This window comes from Myxocyprinus asiaticus, chromosome 13 (genome assembly GCF_019703515.2).
Source record: "Myxocyprinus asiaticus isolate MX2 ecotype Aquarium Trade chromosome 13, UBuf_Myxa_2, whole genome shotgun sequence".
Taxonomy (NCBI): Eukaryota; Metazoa; Chordata; class Actinopteri; order Cypriniformes; family Catostomidae; genus Myxocyprinus; species Myxocyprinus asiaticus.
The window spans coordinates 23,861,919-23,876,248 of NC_059356.1; the positions used below are offsets into that span (position 1 = coordinate 23,861,919).

Here is a 14,330-nt window from a genome sequence, read left to right on the forward strand (position 1 = left end):
TGTAACAAAAAATTATGCTTGGAAACAAAAACTGCTTGGCACATTTCTCATGTGCAGATATTTTACCCAACAATCCCCTTGCTAGGTAAAACCCCAGAAAACAGCTGAAAGATATGACATTTTGCCAAGATAAATTAACAAACTCAAAGTTGATGGTCACCTGTGCTTGTGTTTGACTATTTTGCACAGAACATGGTTGTACATAGTAAATTAACATCGATCCCTCTATTGCAAGTGTGTGTATGTTTACTCATGTTTTGACAGCATCAACTACAGAATATTATTGGATTTAAACACTAGATGGCACCGTTGGAGGGTGCTTCCATTGCCTCAGATCAGGAAGCAGGATATGTTGCAAAAACATCCAAGAGGATACAGCAAGAACTATGTTTTGGAGAAGTTACCTTCAAATGTGTTAATCATTCAAGTCTTACGAGTACTGTCAGGGCAACTCAGTGTTTAATAGAATACAAACAGTGTTAATGTTTTCATAATTATGAATTTTTAGCAAATGCCATTTAAAATAAATTCATGTTAACAACTGGATTAAAAACTGAAGTCTGTTGACTTACCTGCCCACTGCACATGCAGTGCATACTCTATGGCCTGGAAGCAGATTTAGTTTCAGTGAATTTCAGGGTATATAAGACAGATGTCATGTATACTGTAACTGTTCTAGGAGGACGTTGTTGAGGCTTGCTGGGGTCCTGAGTGTATGTGAAAGTGAGCATACAAAGTGGCAAATCAAGCAGCAGCTGTCCAATAAAAAATCTAATTTCCTGTTAGCCAGGGGCTGTGACCCCTGCTTGGATTCAGGCGCATACACTGACACAGTTTTAAGATTACAAACAAGGGCATAGTTTTGTGTATTTTTGTGTGTGCCCAGAAACATTTTAGTGTATACAGCCTAGTAAGGTTTAGAGGCATTATAAACAATACAGTAGATTCCAGCACAGCACTGAATACTCAAAGACTGAGGACTCAAACACAGGGTTTGATGTCCAGAGGGTGGCAATAAAGAGGCAGAATAAAGGACAAATTATTTAATCCTTTCTGCTGAAAATGTTGTAATTTACTAATTTTAAACACTAACCGCTCTGATACTAATATACAATGAGCAACAGCAAAACAGCGATACAAAGAGAAAGACGTAAGTCAAGAGATCTTCAGTTATTAGCAGTAGAGATTTCAAAATAAGGTGCTGTAGCACCAGTGTGCTTGTTCAAGCAGATTTTTAGGTCTACTCAGGTGATGAAAGAAATCAAAACACTGCCGAAACTATAAAGGATTAAGCATTACAGTGGCAGAGATGAGACTGACTTTACTACACCATAACAGTGACTGAATTTGACTATTTTTTTCACAAGTGAGGTAAGTTAGAATTGGATCTGATTATAATTAAAAACTGAATTTTCACAAAAAGGTCCATAAGAGCTGGAATGTGCCACTGATGAGCTCCTCCAAGACAGTAGGTCGGCTAAAGGTCAGAAGGTTCAGCTAAGGTATTTCACCACCAGGAACATGACAAAACAAGAAGCCAGCATTCCAGCAATCATGATGAACTTGTCCTGCGATGCTCGCTTCTCAATCAAACGCATGACAGTGTTAGACAAGCCCAACATGTTTGCAACATCCAACATCTTCTTATGGGTACCCTAAAAGAGAGAAAGAGCAAGATGTTACCAAGACTCTCAGAAGTCATTATACACCTATATCAGCTCTGCAGGTCCAAACAGTTCAAGTGAATGGTGCCCAGAACTCAAAAATCACATAGTAATCCATACAACTACAGGAATTAAATAAGTGTCTTTAGAAGTGATATAACAGGTGTGAGTGAGAAACAGATCAATATTTAAGTCCACTCAACTATAAATCTCCACCTTTGACCAGCCCCTACCAGTAGGTGGTGATATGCACAAATAATGCAAATGACCAAAAAAACAAAAGAATGTGGAAGTGAAATTGAAGATTTATAGTAAAAAAAAAACTTAAATATTGATCTGTTTCTCACCCACACCTGTCATATCGCTTCTCAAGATATGGATTCAAACACTGGAGTCATATGGATTACTTTTATGCTGCTTTTATGTGATTTTTGGAGCTTCAAACTTTTGATCACCCTTCACTTTCATTTAATGGGCCAACAGAATTGAGGTATTCTTCTAAAAGAATTTACATTGTTGGGTGAACTATACACTCAGTCAAATATCTGAGGTACAGATCACCCCCCTTTCCCCCAAAAACACAGTCACAGAAACTCTCTCACGGATGCTGTTAATCAAGAGGAGCTTCAGGAAGAGCATTCACTCCTCCCTGGAAACACAGTGTCAGTGTCTATATGTGGTTGCATTACCTCAAACTTGCACACCTATTATTAACACTAACCTCTATACACTCAACATTCCTCTGCTTACACACCTCTCTCCTGTATTCTCTATTAATCACTGCATATTAAGAGAACACCTCCCTTCTGCTAGTTATATGAACAATCCAAGAAAACAATATGCATATTTTAAATCTGATAAGACAACCCATGAAACTAGTGCTGTAACAAACCTGTTAATAAAGAAGGTTTTCACTTCATTTTTAAGCTATGTTTTAAAAGCAAAACATTTTATGCAAGAAACTCTTTGGTCCTAGCTAATGAAGTAAAAATCAAAGTAACATTATATAAAAAAAAAAATTAAAAAAAGAGTCTATCAGTCAGGAAAAACAAGATACTGTGAAAGGTCACACAAGTTTATGGGAATAATTTCTGGCAGCAATTATCATGATGTCTATTTGAAATCTAGGAAGTTATGAAAGGACAAAAAAAAAGGGTAAAAAAAGGAATGATTCCCCTTTAAAAAAAAATGCTGTTTTAAGTTACTGTTTACAAATAAATGCTCAGCGGAAGCGTTTCGGGTTTCTGTTGGTACCCCAATAGTGAACTGCTTTCCGTTGGAGCTTTGTTCAAACGGGGCAGAAAATGCCCCAAAAGTGCAGTTGGTTGGATTAAAAATAACTGGATATTTGGGCTTCTTTAGATTTTCCTCAGGATCGGTGGATCAGGACACACACACAGGATATGGCATAAATTATGATATTTCGAAAATCACTGTCATTGTTATTGCGTTGCTTTAATAAGACCCATTTACACTGCAGCTGCAGTTGATATATTTGAACTTTTCATGAAGGAATTGCACACACACTGATCGCAAACAGCTGTTTTTAATTTCTTAAGCGCAACTGCTGTGACAGATATAAGGCCAAATATAATCTTATACCATCTTGTAAGATCAAGCGGGACGAACCAGAGCCCATCTCCACCACTGCAGCGCATACTGGCTGTTTGTGAAAGGATATGCGACTAAAAAATGCTACACTTTTAAAATATGTCTTCGCATTTATTTTGAATGCAGTACGTAATCGGCTGTTATGAAGTTTGAATATTGAATAAGTCAAATATTTTTACTTACTGTAAGAGGACCAAAAAGCAGTAAAGATGCATATTGCTTGTCAGATGGTAGTATTTATTTTTATAAGCCACATACACTGATCAGCAACAACATTAAAACCACTGACAGGTGAAGTGAATAACATTTGCATTGTTGCATTGGCACCTGTCAAGGGGTGGGATATATAAGGCAGTAAGTGAACAGTCAGTTCTTGAATTTCATGTGTTGGAAGCAGGAAAAATGGGCAAGCGTAAGGATCTGAGCGACTTTGACAAGGGCCAAATTGTGATGGCTAGACGACTGGGTCAGAGCATCTTCAAAATGGCAGGTCTTGTGAGGCGTTCCCGGTATGCAGTGGTTAGTACCTACCAAAAGTGGTCCAAGGAAGGACAACTGGTGAACCGGCGACAGGGTTATGGGCACCCAAGGCTCATTGATGCGCGTGGGGAGCAAAGGCTAGCCCGTCTGGTCCAATCCCACAGAAGAGCTACTGTAGCACAAATTGCTGAAAAACAATGCTGGCCATGATAGAAAGGTGCCAGAACACACAGTACATCGCAGCTTGCTGCGTATGGGGCTGTGTAGCCGCAGACCGGTCAGAGTGCCCATGCTGACCCCAGTCCACCGCCAAATGCGCCTACAACGGGCACGTGAGCATCAGAACTGGACCATGGAGCAATGAAAGAAGGTGGCCTGGTCTGAAGAATCACGGTTTCTTTTAGATAATGTGGACGGCCGGGTGCGTGTGCGTCGTTCACCTGGGGAAGAGATGGCAGCAGGATGCACTATGGGAAGAAGGCTGGCGGAGGCAATGTGATGCTCTGGGCAATGTTCTGCTGGGAAACCTTGGGTCCTGGCATTCATGTGGATGTTACTTTGACACGTACCACCTACCTTAAGATTGTTGCATACCACGTACACCCCTTCATGGCAACGATAATCCCTGATGGCATTGGCCTCTTTCAGCAGGATAATGCGCCCTGCCACACTGCAAAAATTGTTCAGGAATGGTTTGAGAACATAACAAATAGTTCAAGGTGTTGACTTGGCCTCCAAATTCCCCAGATCTCCCCAACTGAGCATCAATGGGATGTGCTGGACCAACAAGTCCGATCCATGGAGGCCCCACCTCACAACTAACAGGACTTGAAGGATCTGCTGCTAACGTCTTGGTGCCAGATACCACAGGACACCCTCAGATGTCATGTGGAGTCCATGCCTCGACGGGTCAGAGCTGTTTTGGCGGCTCGAGGGGGACCTACACGATATTAGGTAGGTGGTTTTAATGTTGTGGTTGATCGGTGTATATCATATTTTTCGAATGTGTGAGGATGTATATTCATTAGCTAGTTACATGTCCAACAAAATCAAAGTTAAATCTGGTTATACAGTATCTTCACAATAAACCATAGCTATCCCTTTAATAACATCAACAAATATTATTACATTATTATTTGTTAACAGATTATTAAAACCACAGTGCTGCTCAAATCCACCATTAAAGGTTGCTGATCTGAAGAACCTGAAAGCGCTGTGCGACATCACGGTTATTTCAGCTATAGATAAATCCACGCTATATTGTGAGATCCTCTCATCTCATACACACCTTGAGCGTGCTTCTTTGCTCTCTTAGGCCGTTAAGGATACCGGAGCCTGAGCCCAGAAGATCATCCATTCCTCTGTGAGCATTGTGAAGGCTGGTATTGAACTGCAGGGTCTCATCAATGGGGATGGAGGTGTCAGCGTCCTACATATAAACACACATGTATAAAAAATAGTGTCAAATTAATCTTAGCAGTACAACATCCATAAATAATCCAGTGGTAAAGCTGTTATAAGACATTCTAGGCATAATCTACAAGTAAACAAATCAGTATTAGAGTTTCGAAATATTTTGTGTGGGAGTCTTTGTGGCCTAACATTAGTTGTAAAACTTCGGCTCAAAAGCTCATCTCTCTCTCTCTCCTGTGCCTCACGAGCGTAGCGTCTGTGCTGAAAGTTCCTCAGGGCTGTCTGTAGATGCTGCATGTCATACTTTAACTGATCAACACGCCTACAGAAAGAAAAACAGAGGAAGAGAGTGTCTTTTTGACCACACAGCAGCCTGCAGGGCTTATTGGTTGATGCACTAGTCACAGAACACTTACTCAGTCATAAGAAAACAAAAACACTGTTGCTTTCAATCAGTACAAGCTAAAAGCTTTTTGCAAAATAAACAGAATTTTTCACATTGTATTTAGACCATTGAGGGCTTTTTGAATAATTAAAGGTGCACTCAGTAATTTTTTTTTTTTTTTAAGTATGTCGAAGTAGCTTACTTTAGCTTACACTAACACCTAGTGGCCTGGATGCTGCATCATTCAAACACAGTAGTTTTCAGTTACCAGTGCCATTGCCAAATTCACTATGCACAGTAGGCAGGATTAATTTAATCCATGAATGAAAATGTCAGATAACAGGGCAGTTACTGTGATTAAGCGAGAAGTATTCAGATGGTCATGTGATCCTAACATGGCTGCCCCCATGAGCGCCCCCACCCCATGTAGAATAAAACAGCTTTTATAAGGTTACTGATATGACTGAACTCTTCATCTCACATGGGTGGTCATGATTTCATACATATGTTTCAAAATTACTACTTATTTCTTTAGAAGTAAACTTTTTAAATGAGGGGGAAAAAATACTGAGTGAACCTTTAAACATGGAACATACAGTATATTGCTAATAACAAGAACAAATATCGGTATGACAAGTGCACTTCCTGAACTGAAAACTTCCATTAAAACTGAGATTTGCATCGTTTGTCTGGGTTGTGATTGTCATTTCCATGTGTGTAAGAGGGAGAGAATGTGTTTGAGGTCATCCACACGTTCACGTACAGGCACTCTTCAGGATGTGTCTGTCTTTTATGCTATTTGGTGTCTTCTGAGTGAGTGATTGAGTGGGTGTCTCAGGTGTGCTGGCCTCAGGTCTGTTTGTGCAATGTTGTAGCCAGGCTTTGCCACACAGGGCAGGAATGCTGGTGATGACGTGGTCACTGACAGAATGTTTTCACTGGAGCCCACTGCCACAGGGCACACGCACAACACAAACACTCCTCACCTTCATCACCTCACGTCACATTACATTATTCTTCATTTAGAAGACGTTTTCTTATCCAGAGCCACTTACTGTACATTTTGAATAAAATTAAAAGTACAATCTCCCCGGAGCAAACTTAGGTTCTTTGTCAAGGACACGATGGTGGTAGCCCATGAACCTTTTGGGCTTTGAACCTACAACCTTTGGGTTACGAGCCCACAACAGCCCTATCCTTTTCTCTTTAATCCACCTCAAGCTTCCTCATACTTAATAAATGTACTTAATATTTTAATAAAGTGAATTGCTGGTTCTGTTTTGGTTATTATTACAGATCAAATTTGATTCTAATTTCATCATCTGACAAATTATTTCACTCCACAGGGCTATGAAGAAATCCAGCCTTGAACCAAGACTCCACTCAGTATAACATGCGCTGGAATCCTACTTATTAATGTGTAAGGTGGCAAGACCTGGTTTCTGTGAGGGTGAGCTCTCCAGCGTACTTCTGTGCAGCTGGCATATGTCAGGGATAGGCCTGCTGCGATTATTTCATCTAACCATGATTCTTTAAGATAACCACAATTATTTTGCACTTAAGATTTTAATCACATTTTACTAAACAAGTAAAGGAATTTCAAGCGAATACAGAAATGCCATGAAAAGGTAAATTTTTGTGTTTCATTTTCCAGTTTTATTGAATTATGTGAGCACTCCAAATGAACTCAGACCGTCTTACTGAGCCCACTAACAACTTCCGAAGCGCTGTGATGCATAATAGCTATTCAGGTTGGCTGGGTTCAGCCTGAAAGTTTGAATAAAGTGTTTAAAGTCTTAAAGGAAATCATACTGTATATCCCCATTTTATTATATGATTTCAAGTTAAATATGAATAAATGACTTCTTACGGTGTATGAAGCACACATAAACATGCCTTAAAGGAATGCTCCAGGTTCAAATGCTTGAGTTAAGCTCAATCGACAGCATTTGTAGCATAATGTTGATTACCACAAAAATTTATTTTGACTCATCCCTCCTTTTCTTTAAAAAATAAAAATCTGGGTTACAGTGAGGCACTTACAATAGAAGTGAACCTGGCCAATTTTTGAACATTAAAATACTTTTTCAAAAGTATAGTCACAAGACAAAGTATATACGTGTAAACATGATTTTAGTGTGATAAAATCACTTACTAACCTTTTCTGTGTAAAGTTATAACTAATTTTACAACTTCGTTACCATGATGTAATTTCAACAAACCCTAAAAGGACTGTAAAAATGATAATTTAAACAACTTTACAGCTCATATAATACATGAGTTTTAACAGAAGAATTAATGTAATTGCTTTTATAAAATTATAAGCTTCATATTTCTGCCTTTAAACCCTCCAAAAATTGGCCATATTCATATTCAAAGGAGGAACAAGTCAAAATTAATTTTTGTGGTAATCAATATTATGCCACAAATGCTGTCGATTGAGCTTATCTTGTACTAAACCCCGAACATTCCTGTAAGTAGTATGACAATTTGTATGACAATTAATCTCCATTATCAGAATCATTTGTTTGACAATTAATTGTCAGCACAATTTCATAATGGTGACAGCTCTAGTCAGGGATGATTGAATAACTAGTTGTCATGGACATGGTTGATGATGCACTCACAGTTTGGCATTTTGGCGCCGATTTGGTGGTTCTTTGCTTGCTAGAATCTCCAGTCGCTCCAGTTGGTTAAAGATCTGATCAATTCTGGCTTGTAGTTCATTCTCAAATACTGAAGGAATATATAAACATTAACATAAGAACACAAATAAGAATTCTATCCCATTCATCCCCCTTAAAAAAAAAAAAAAAAAACGCTCAAATGAATATTCCTTCAAATAACAATGAATAAACACATGAAAAAAAAAAAAAAACACTCAGAGTTAGAGTAAATAAGCAACAGCCAGCTTAAATCCCCTGACAAAGCAGTGTACATTTTACAGACAGAGTTAAGCATTGACAGGCATATACACTGATTAGGAATTAGTGCAGTTTCCTAGGAGAGAGCCTGAGACTGCTGGGAAACTTTTATCAGACATTTTCTTGGGCAGAAACTTCCCCCACCCACTGAGAAAATACAATCACACTCTCTCTCACACACACCAACATGTGCACATATTACGCATCCTTCCCTCCTATGACATCTCATATGATGTCATCAGTATGCATAGGTGGCTGCCTAACTGAGACCGTTATCTATCCAGACTCATGACTCAGCCACAACACAACCTCACACACACACACACACACACACACACACACACACACACACACACACACACACACACACACACACACACACACACACACACACACACAAACCACTCCGCAAGTTTCCTCTCCAACACCCATTCTCCATTTTCTGTCAGCTCTCGCCCCCCACCCCATTACTCCACCCTGTCCTTCCTGCTGTGGCACCAGCCTGGCTCTCAGTGCTCAGCTCCACCTCTACAGATCAATCAGCTGGCCGGTGGCACCATGCTGACTCCGCAGACTCCTATAAAGTCTCCTACTAGATCTGTGGGACAGCTGCTAACTGATCTTGACACTTCACATGACCATGAACCAAGATTAAATGTAGTCAGCAGGCTACCTCAACATATTTTACTGTTTTATATATAATTTTATTAAAGCCACTGTTACCTGTTGCACTTTCTTAGTTATTCCATTAGCTGGCAAGAGAATATAGAGGAGAATTAATGTAGTGAAAGGAAGTATTTTCCTGTCGTCGTAAACAAAGCCGAAATTATGCGCCGTTTCCACACAGATCACAACAGTTGAGATTGGTCTGCTTTGTAACCAGAGTCCCTTCCCAAGGATGACAAAAAAAGATGGATTCAATTCAATATTGCTTCATATTTCAGTTATAATGTCCCTTATGCTTACATAAAGACTCTCCTAGTTAATGCTGTTCATAATACAGGGGACCTTCTAACTAGGTACATTAATAATAACTTTACTAATTATAGCTATTACTAATAGCTTTTTAAAAATGAACAAATCAATGTATTCAATAAATAATTATGATATTATATAGCATAATATTTTGTTACATGTTTATTGTTAAACTGCATAATTATTTACTATTTACAAGTATATACAGTACATTGATTTGTTGAACACGTGCTAAAAACCGGTACTGTCTGTTTAAGAAGCCGGCAGTTCTGTAAAGAGCATCTGTAAATGAGTGCATATAAACGAGAGAGACTTGAATCTCATCTGTGCTATGCATGATTAGAAATAAATGTTGTTTCCTTTTTGTTGTTTTTGTACAACAACTGACTGTAGAGCACAGAAAGGGTATTAAAAGACACTATTCAATGACAAATGGATTCCGTGAATCTCGTCTTTGGACACGTTGAACGGAACAACTTTTACTTTCAACACGCATAAAAGGATTTCACTGCGCTTGTGAGTGAAATCAAAATATTTACCAGCCAGTTGCCAAATATATTCACTTAAGTCACGTAACGTGAAATTTGGTTGCAAATGCATGTGATTTCCTCTCATTGTAGTAGAGGGTTGCAAATAGAGTAAATGATCGAGCTAAGAATCAATATCGAGATCATTCAAAAGAAGATCGTGATGCATCAGAAAACAGATATTTTTACCCACCCCTAGCTAAAAACATTTAATGAATACTTTTGAATCTGTGAATTACATTGCTTTTGTTTATTCATGAAATGTTATAATAATTTCAGAAATTAAGGCATTTTCTCTGCATATTCACACAGTAATAATCTAGCATTTTGTCTCTGCACTGGCAGAACGACACAGAGCTATAAATGCAAACGACCGCATAGACCACCACATACAGGCTACGGCATAGGTTTAAAGCATACGTTTAATTTGGGCTTTATTTGTGCTGCCATTGAAACGAATCATTTCTGGGTCTGAGGATGTAAAACAGTTCTTAAATATGAATCATCTCATAATTAATGTAATACCGATGAAACGTGAACACAGCATTGTTGCAAGCTGTGATTAAGAGCAGGACAAGGTAAGGCAGAAGCTCAGAAATTAAAGGGATAGTTCACCCAAAAATGAAAATTCTCTCATGATTTACTCACCCTCATGCCATCCCAATTGTGTATGACTTTCTTTCATCTGCAGATATCCATAAGAGTCCAGTGATTAAATCCATGTCTTCAGAAGTGATATGATACATGTGGGTGAGAAACAGATCAATAATAAAGTCCTTTTTTGCAAGAAATTATTCTCCCTTCTCAGTAGGTTGTGTATGCATGAAGAATGTGGATCACAAGAAGAAGAATGTGAAAGTGAAAGTTAAAACGGAGATTGACTGAGCAGGGAGGAGAATTTTTAGGAAAAAAAAAAAAAAAAAAGGACCTACATTTTGATGTATTTCTCACCCACAATTATCACATCGCTTCTGAAGACATTGATTTAATCACTGGAGTGTTGTGGATAACTTTAATGCTAACTTATGTGAGTTTTGGAGCTTCCAAATTTTGGCACCTATTCACCTGCATTGTATGGACCAAAAGAGCTAAGAAATTATTCTAAAAATCTTCATTTGAGTTCAGCAGATGAAAGAAAGTCATACACATCTGGGGTGGCATGAGGGTGAATAAATAATGAGAGAATTTTCATTTTTGAAACTTCTTTGCTTTAAGATAGGAGGTTTGCTATTATTGAAAAATATTACAGATTTAATATTACAGCAAGGAAATATATATCAAACTGCCTATCTGTGATTGTCATTTTGTTTAGGAATCTGTTTGAGAACCATATCTTATTTATAGGATCATGGGCTATCAGCATGAGAAGACTTAATTCACACTGTTGCAAGCACATACACACACTGGCTTACAGTGGACTGACTCGCGATCTGTTTTCTCCAGTCGTCCCATCTGAGACTGAACCTCCTGGATATGTCTGGTTGTGAAAGACACAGAGGAGAGAAAGGGGGGAGAGAGAGAGATAGGCTAAATACGGTGCCTCGTGAAAGCCATTATTCAAATGTTTTTTAAGAGACATAAGAACACTTCAGACTTGAATAAAAACAAAATAAAAATACAGTTCAGCTTGCATCTCTACATATCAAGTGCTTAACAGTCAGTGTTGGTCAAGACACTGTGACACCATAAAGCTGGCAGACTAATAAATTGAAGGTGAAACACCTAAATAAATGATCAGATCAATATTAGAGAATAAAATAGAGAAATCTTCCATATCATCTACACTTATTCCTGTAACAGATGGCGTCAGTTTATTATTTCAACACAGCAGATTCCAACGAGCTTTTTATTGTTAGATGTGTTTAGAGGGAATTTATAAAACACATTAGGCATTTTTGGAGAAATGTTGTTTACAGCTAATCTAGCTAACTAGCAAATGATTATCATAAACAGCATTAACAAACTCACTTATTGGTCTGATGGTAAAGCGTCTCCATCTTCTTTGACGGTAGAAGACGTCACCAATATCACAGTAAAAGCCTCTTAATCGAAAGCTAGGCAGCGTTTTAATTCTTTCGTTATCGTTTACTTTCACATATCGCTGTCAAAGGAACGTAACACGTCACCAGGAAAAAGGACCTCTTTTAGGCGCCCTCTCACCTGCCTGACTGAATTAAACGCGGCTTTGGACAAGAAAACAGCGCCACCGACAGAGGTGATGCTTCCCAATACATATTTTTAAAGGGATAGTTCACTCAAAAATGAAAATTCTGTCATCATTTACTCACCCTCATGTCATCCCAAATGTGTATGACTTTCTTTCTTCTGCTGAACACAAACAAATATTTTTTGAAGAATATCTCAGTCTGTAGGTCCTCACAATGCAAGTGAATGGTGACTGGAACTCTGAAGGTCCAAAAAGCAGATAAAGGCAGCTTAAAAGTAATCTAAAAGACTCCAGTGGTTAAATCCATATCTTCAGAAGCAATATGAAACATGTTGGTGAGAATGAAAGTGAAGATTTATAGTATAGTTTTTTGCTGCCTTTATGTGCTTTTTTGAGCTTCAAAGTTTTGGTTACCATTCACCTGCATTGTATGGACCTTAAGAGCTGAGAAATTCTTCTAAAAATCTTTGTTTGTGATCAGCAGAAGAAAGAAAGTCATACACATCTGGGATGGCGTGAGGGTGAATAAATGATGGGATAATTTTCATTGTTGAACTATTCCTTTAAGCAAGAATGGAAAAAACACAGGACATCTTTGCACCATTTTATAACTTTCATCTTCTAAGTGAAAATATGCCCAGCTGTTAAAATTTACCATGGTAACCATATTTTCAGCCAGTTGTTTCTACAATAAAACTGGTAACATAGAATTGGCCATCACTGTCATAAAAAATAATTAATAAAAAAATATAACAAACAAAATGACTGAAAGATTAAGAAAGCTTCTTACACCTTTTAAACTCAAACACGTCATTATTTATTGTGAAGAGGAGAGACCTGGCCACTTTTTCAGCTGTTTTGGTTCAGGAAGTATTTTTCCCATTCAGTTTTTTTCCCATTTGAGTTTTATAAAGGTGAATCACAACTTCACAAACTTTGATTTGAAGCAAAAAAACTTTTTGAAAATCGGACAGAAAACAAATGTACAAAATTGAACTTAGCATCTTTCATGAGGGAATGAACTACAGTTCCAAGAAGCATTGCAAATGATGTAATCAAATAAGTATATAAAACGTATAGAAAAATTAAAAACTTCTGATGTTGATGATTATACTGTAAGTATATACAGTATAAACAATATATTTAAGTTTATTGAAAAATATTCAGATATTCAGTATTTTGAGAGTGTAGGGAGTCCGAGTGACAATTACATCTGGTTCCGGAAGTAAAAAATCCCATTCATTTTTAAAACAGGAAAATTGATTTTTAACCAACTTCTAGACCTACCATGAAGCTCCAAGATTGTCAATCGATGGCTGGCTATATGCTCCTGTTGAAGCACACTCTCTTAAAACTCTCAAACTACTTGTATATTTGCCAAAATCTGAATATTTTGCATTAAAATAAAAATATACTGCTTCTATACTTACAAGCAACAACTTCAAATTAATAGTTTTATATTTTTCCATCATTTGTAATTTGATTACTTCATTCATAATGCTCCATTTGATTGTAGTTCATACACGATCAGAGATAATGAAGCATGATTTCTTAAAAGGTCCTCCCAATAGGCAAACTAAGCAAGTTGCTGAGGGCCCCTGATCCGCCAGAGGACCCCCACACTATAAAAAAAAAGTTGTGTTACAAACATATTGACAGGGACCCCATATTATGGTTTTAACAGAAGAATATACTGTACTATTGATTAACAACCTCAGAGCTAGATTATTATTGGGAACAGCTTTTGACATCACAACAACATACTGAAAAGGGGAAGAGTTTTTCTTTTCTTTTCTTTTCTTTTTTTTCTTTTTCTTTTTTAGGCTGATAAACCTATTTATTTTGCAGTCTTAACTTTTCATGAGTATATGGTTGCATTTATAATTTGCATTTAGCATAGTTTATTCTGTCCTGTCTATGACACTTCATGGACATCAGAATAAACTTGCTACCCATTTCTGGGTCACAAACCACCAGCTGAGACACTGCAATATAGTATAGACTCATAGGGCCGAGGCCCATGAATTCATGATATGAATTCTTGCAATGGTAACTATGTATTTTGGCAGAAGCTATGGTTGCCATAGTAAATTCTTCAAATGATCTGTCTACCTGAATGTTTGGATTGTGTATAGCAATTAGTAGCCAGCTTTAAACTTAAATAATATGAATTAAAGTGGTTTT

The 14,330-nt window shown here is 37.7% G+C and overlaps 1 protein-coding gene across 1 annotated transcript; it reads right to left on the reverse strand.

The window, feature by feature from the left end:
• Window positions 1-442: 442 nt before the first annotated feature.
• On the reverse strand, window positions 443-12,134 carry LOC127450820 (Golgi SNAP receptor complex member 2-like). The gene is made up of 6 exons (XM_051715206.1): window positions 11,948-12,134; window positions 11,392-11,456; window positions 8,181-8,289; window positions 5,358-5,490; window positions 5,044-5,184; window positions 443-1,655 (listed from the first exon to the last, which is right to left on the reverse strand). Exons 1-6 carry the CDS (start codon window positions 11,974-11,976, stop codon window positions 1,494-1,496), a joined length of 639 nt encoding a protein of 212 aa, XP_051571166.1. The 5' UTR covers window positions 11,977-12,134; the 3' UTR covers window positions 443-1,493.
• Between the last annotated feature and the right edge of the window lie 2,196 nt (window positions 12,135-14,330).

What these genes read in the sequence shown, in the direction of transcription:
- LOC127450820 (XM_051715206.1), bottom strand. Translation starts at nt 11,976, where the DNA reads ATGGAGACGCTTTACCATCAGACCAATAA. An exon ending in CGGCGCCAAAATGCCAAACT is followed by an intron (nt 5,491 to 8,180) that starts GTGAGTGCATCA and finishes TTCTTTCTGTAG; the next exon opens with GCGTGTTGATCAGTTAAAGT. An exon ending in AGCAAAGAAGCACGCTCAAG is followed by an intron (nt 1,656 to 5,043) that starts GTGTGTATGAGA and finishes TCTCTCTTTTAG; the next exon opens with GGTACCCATAAGAAGATGTT.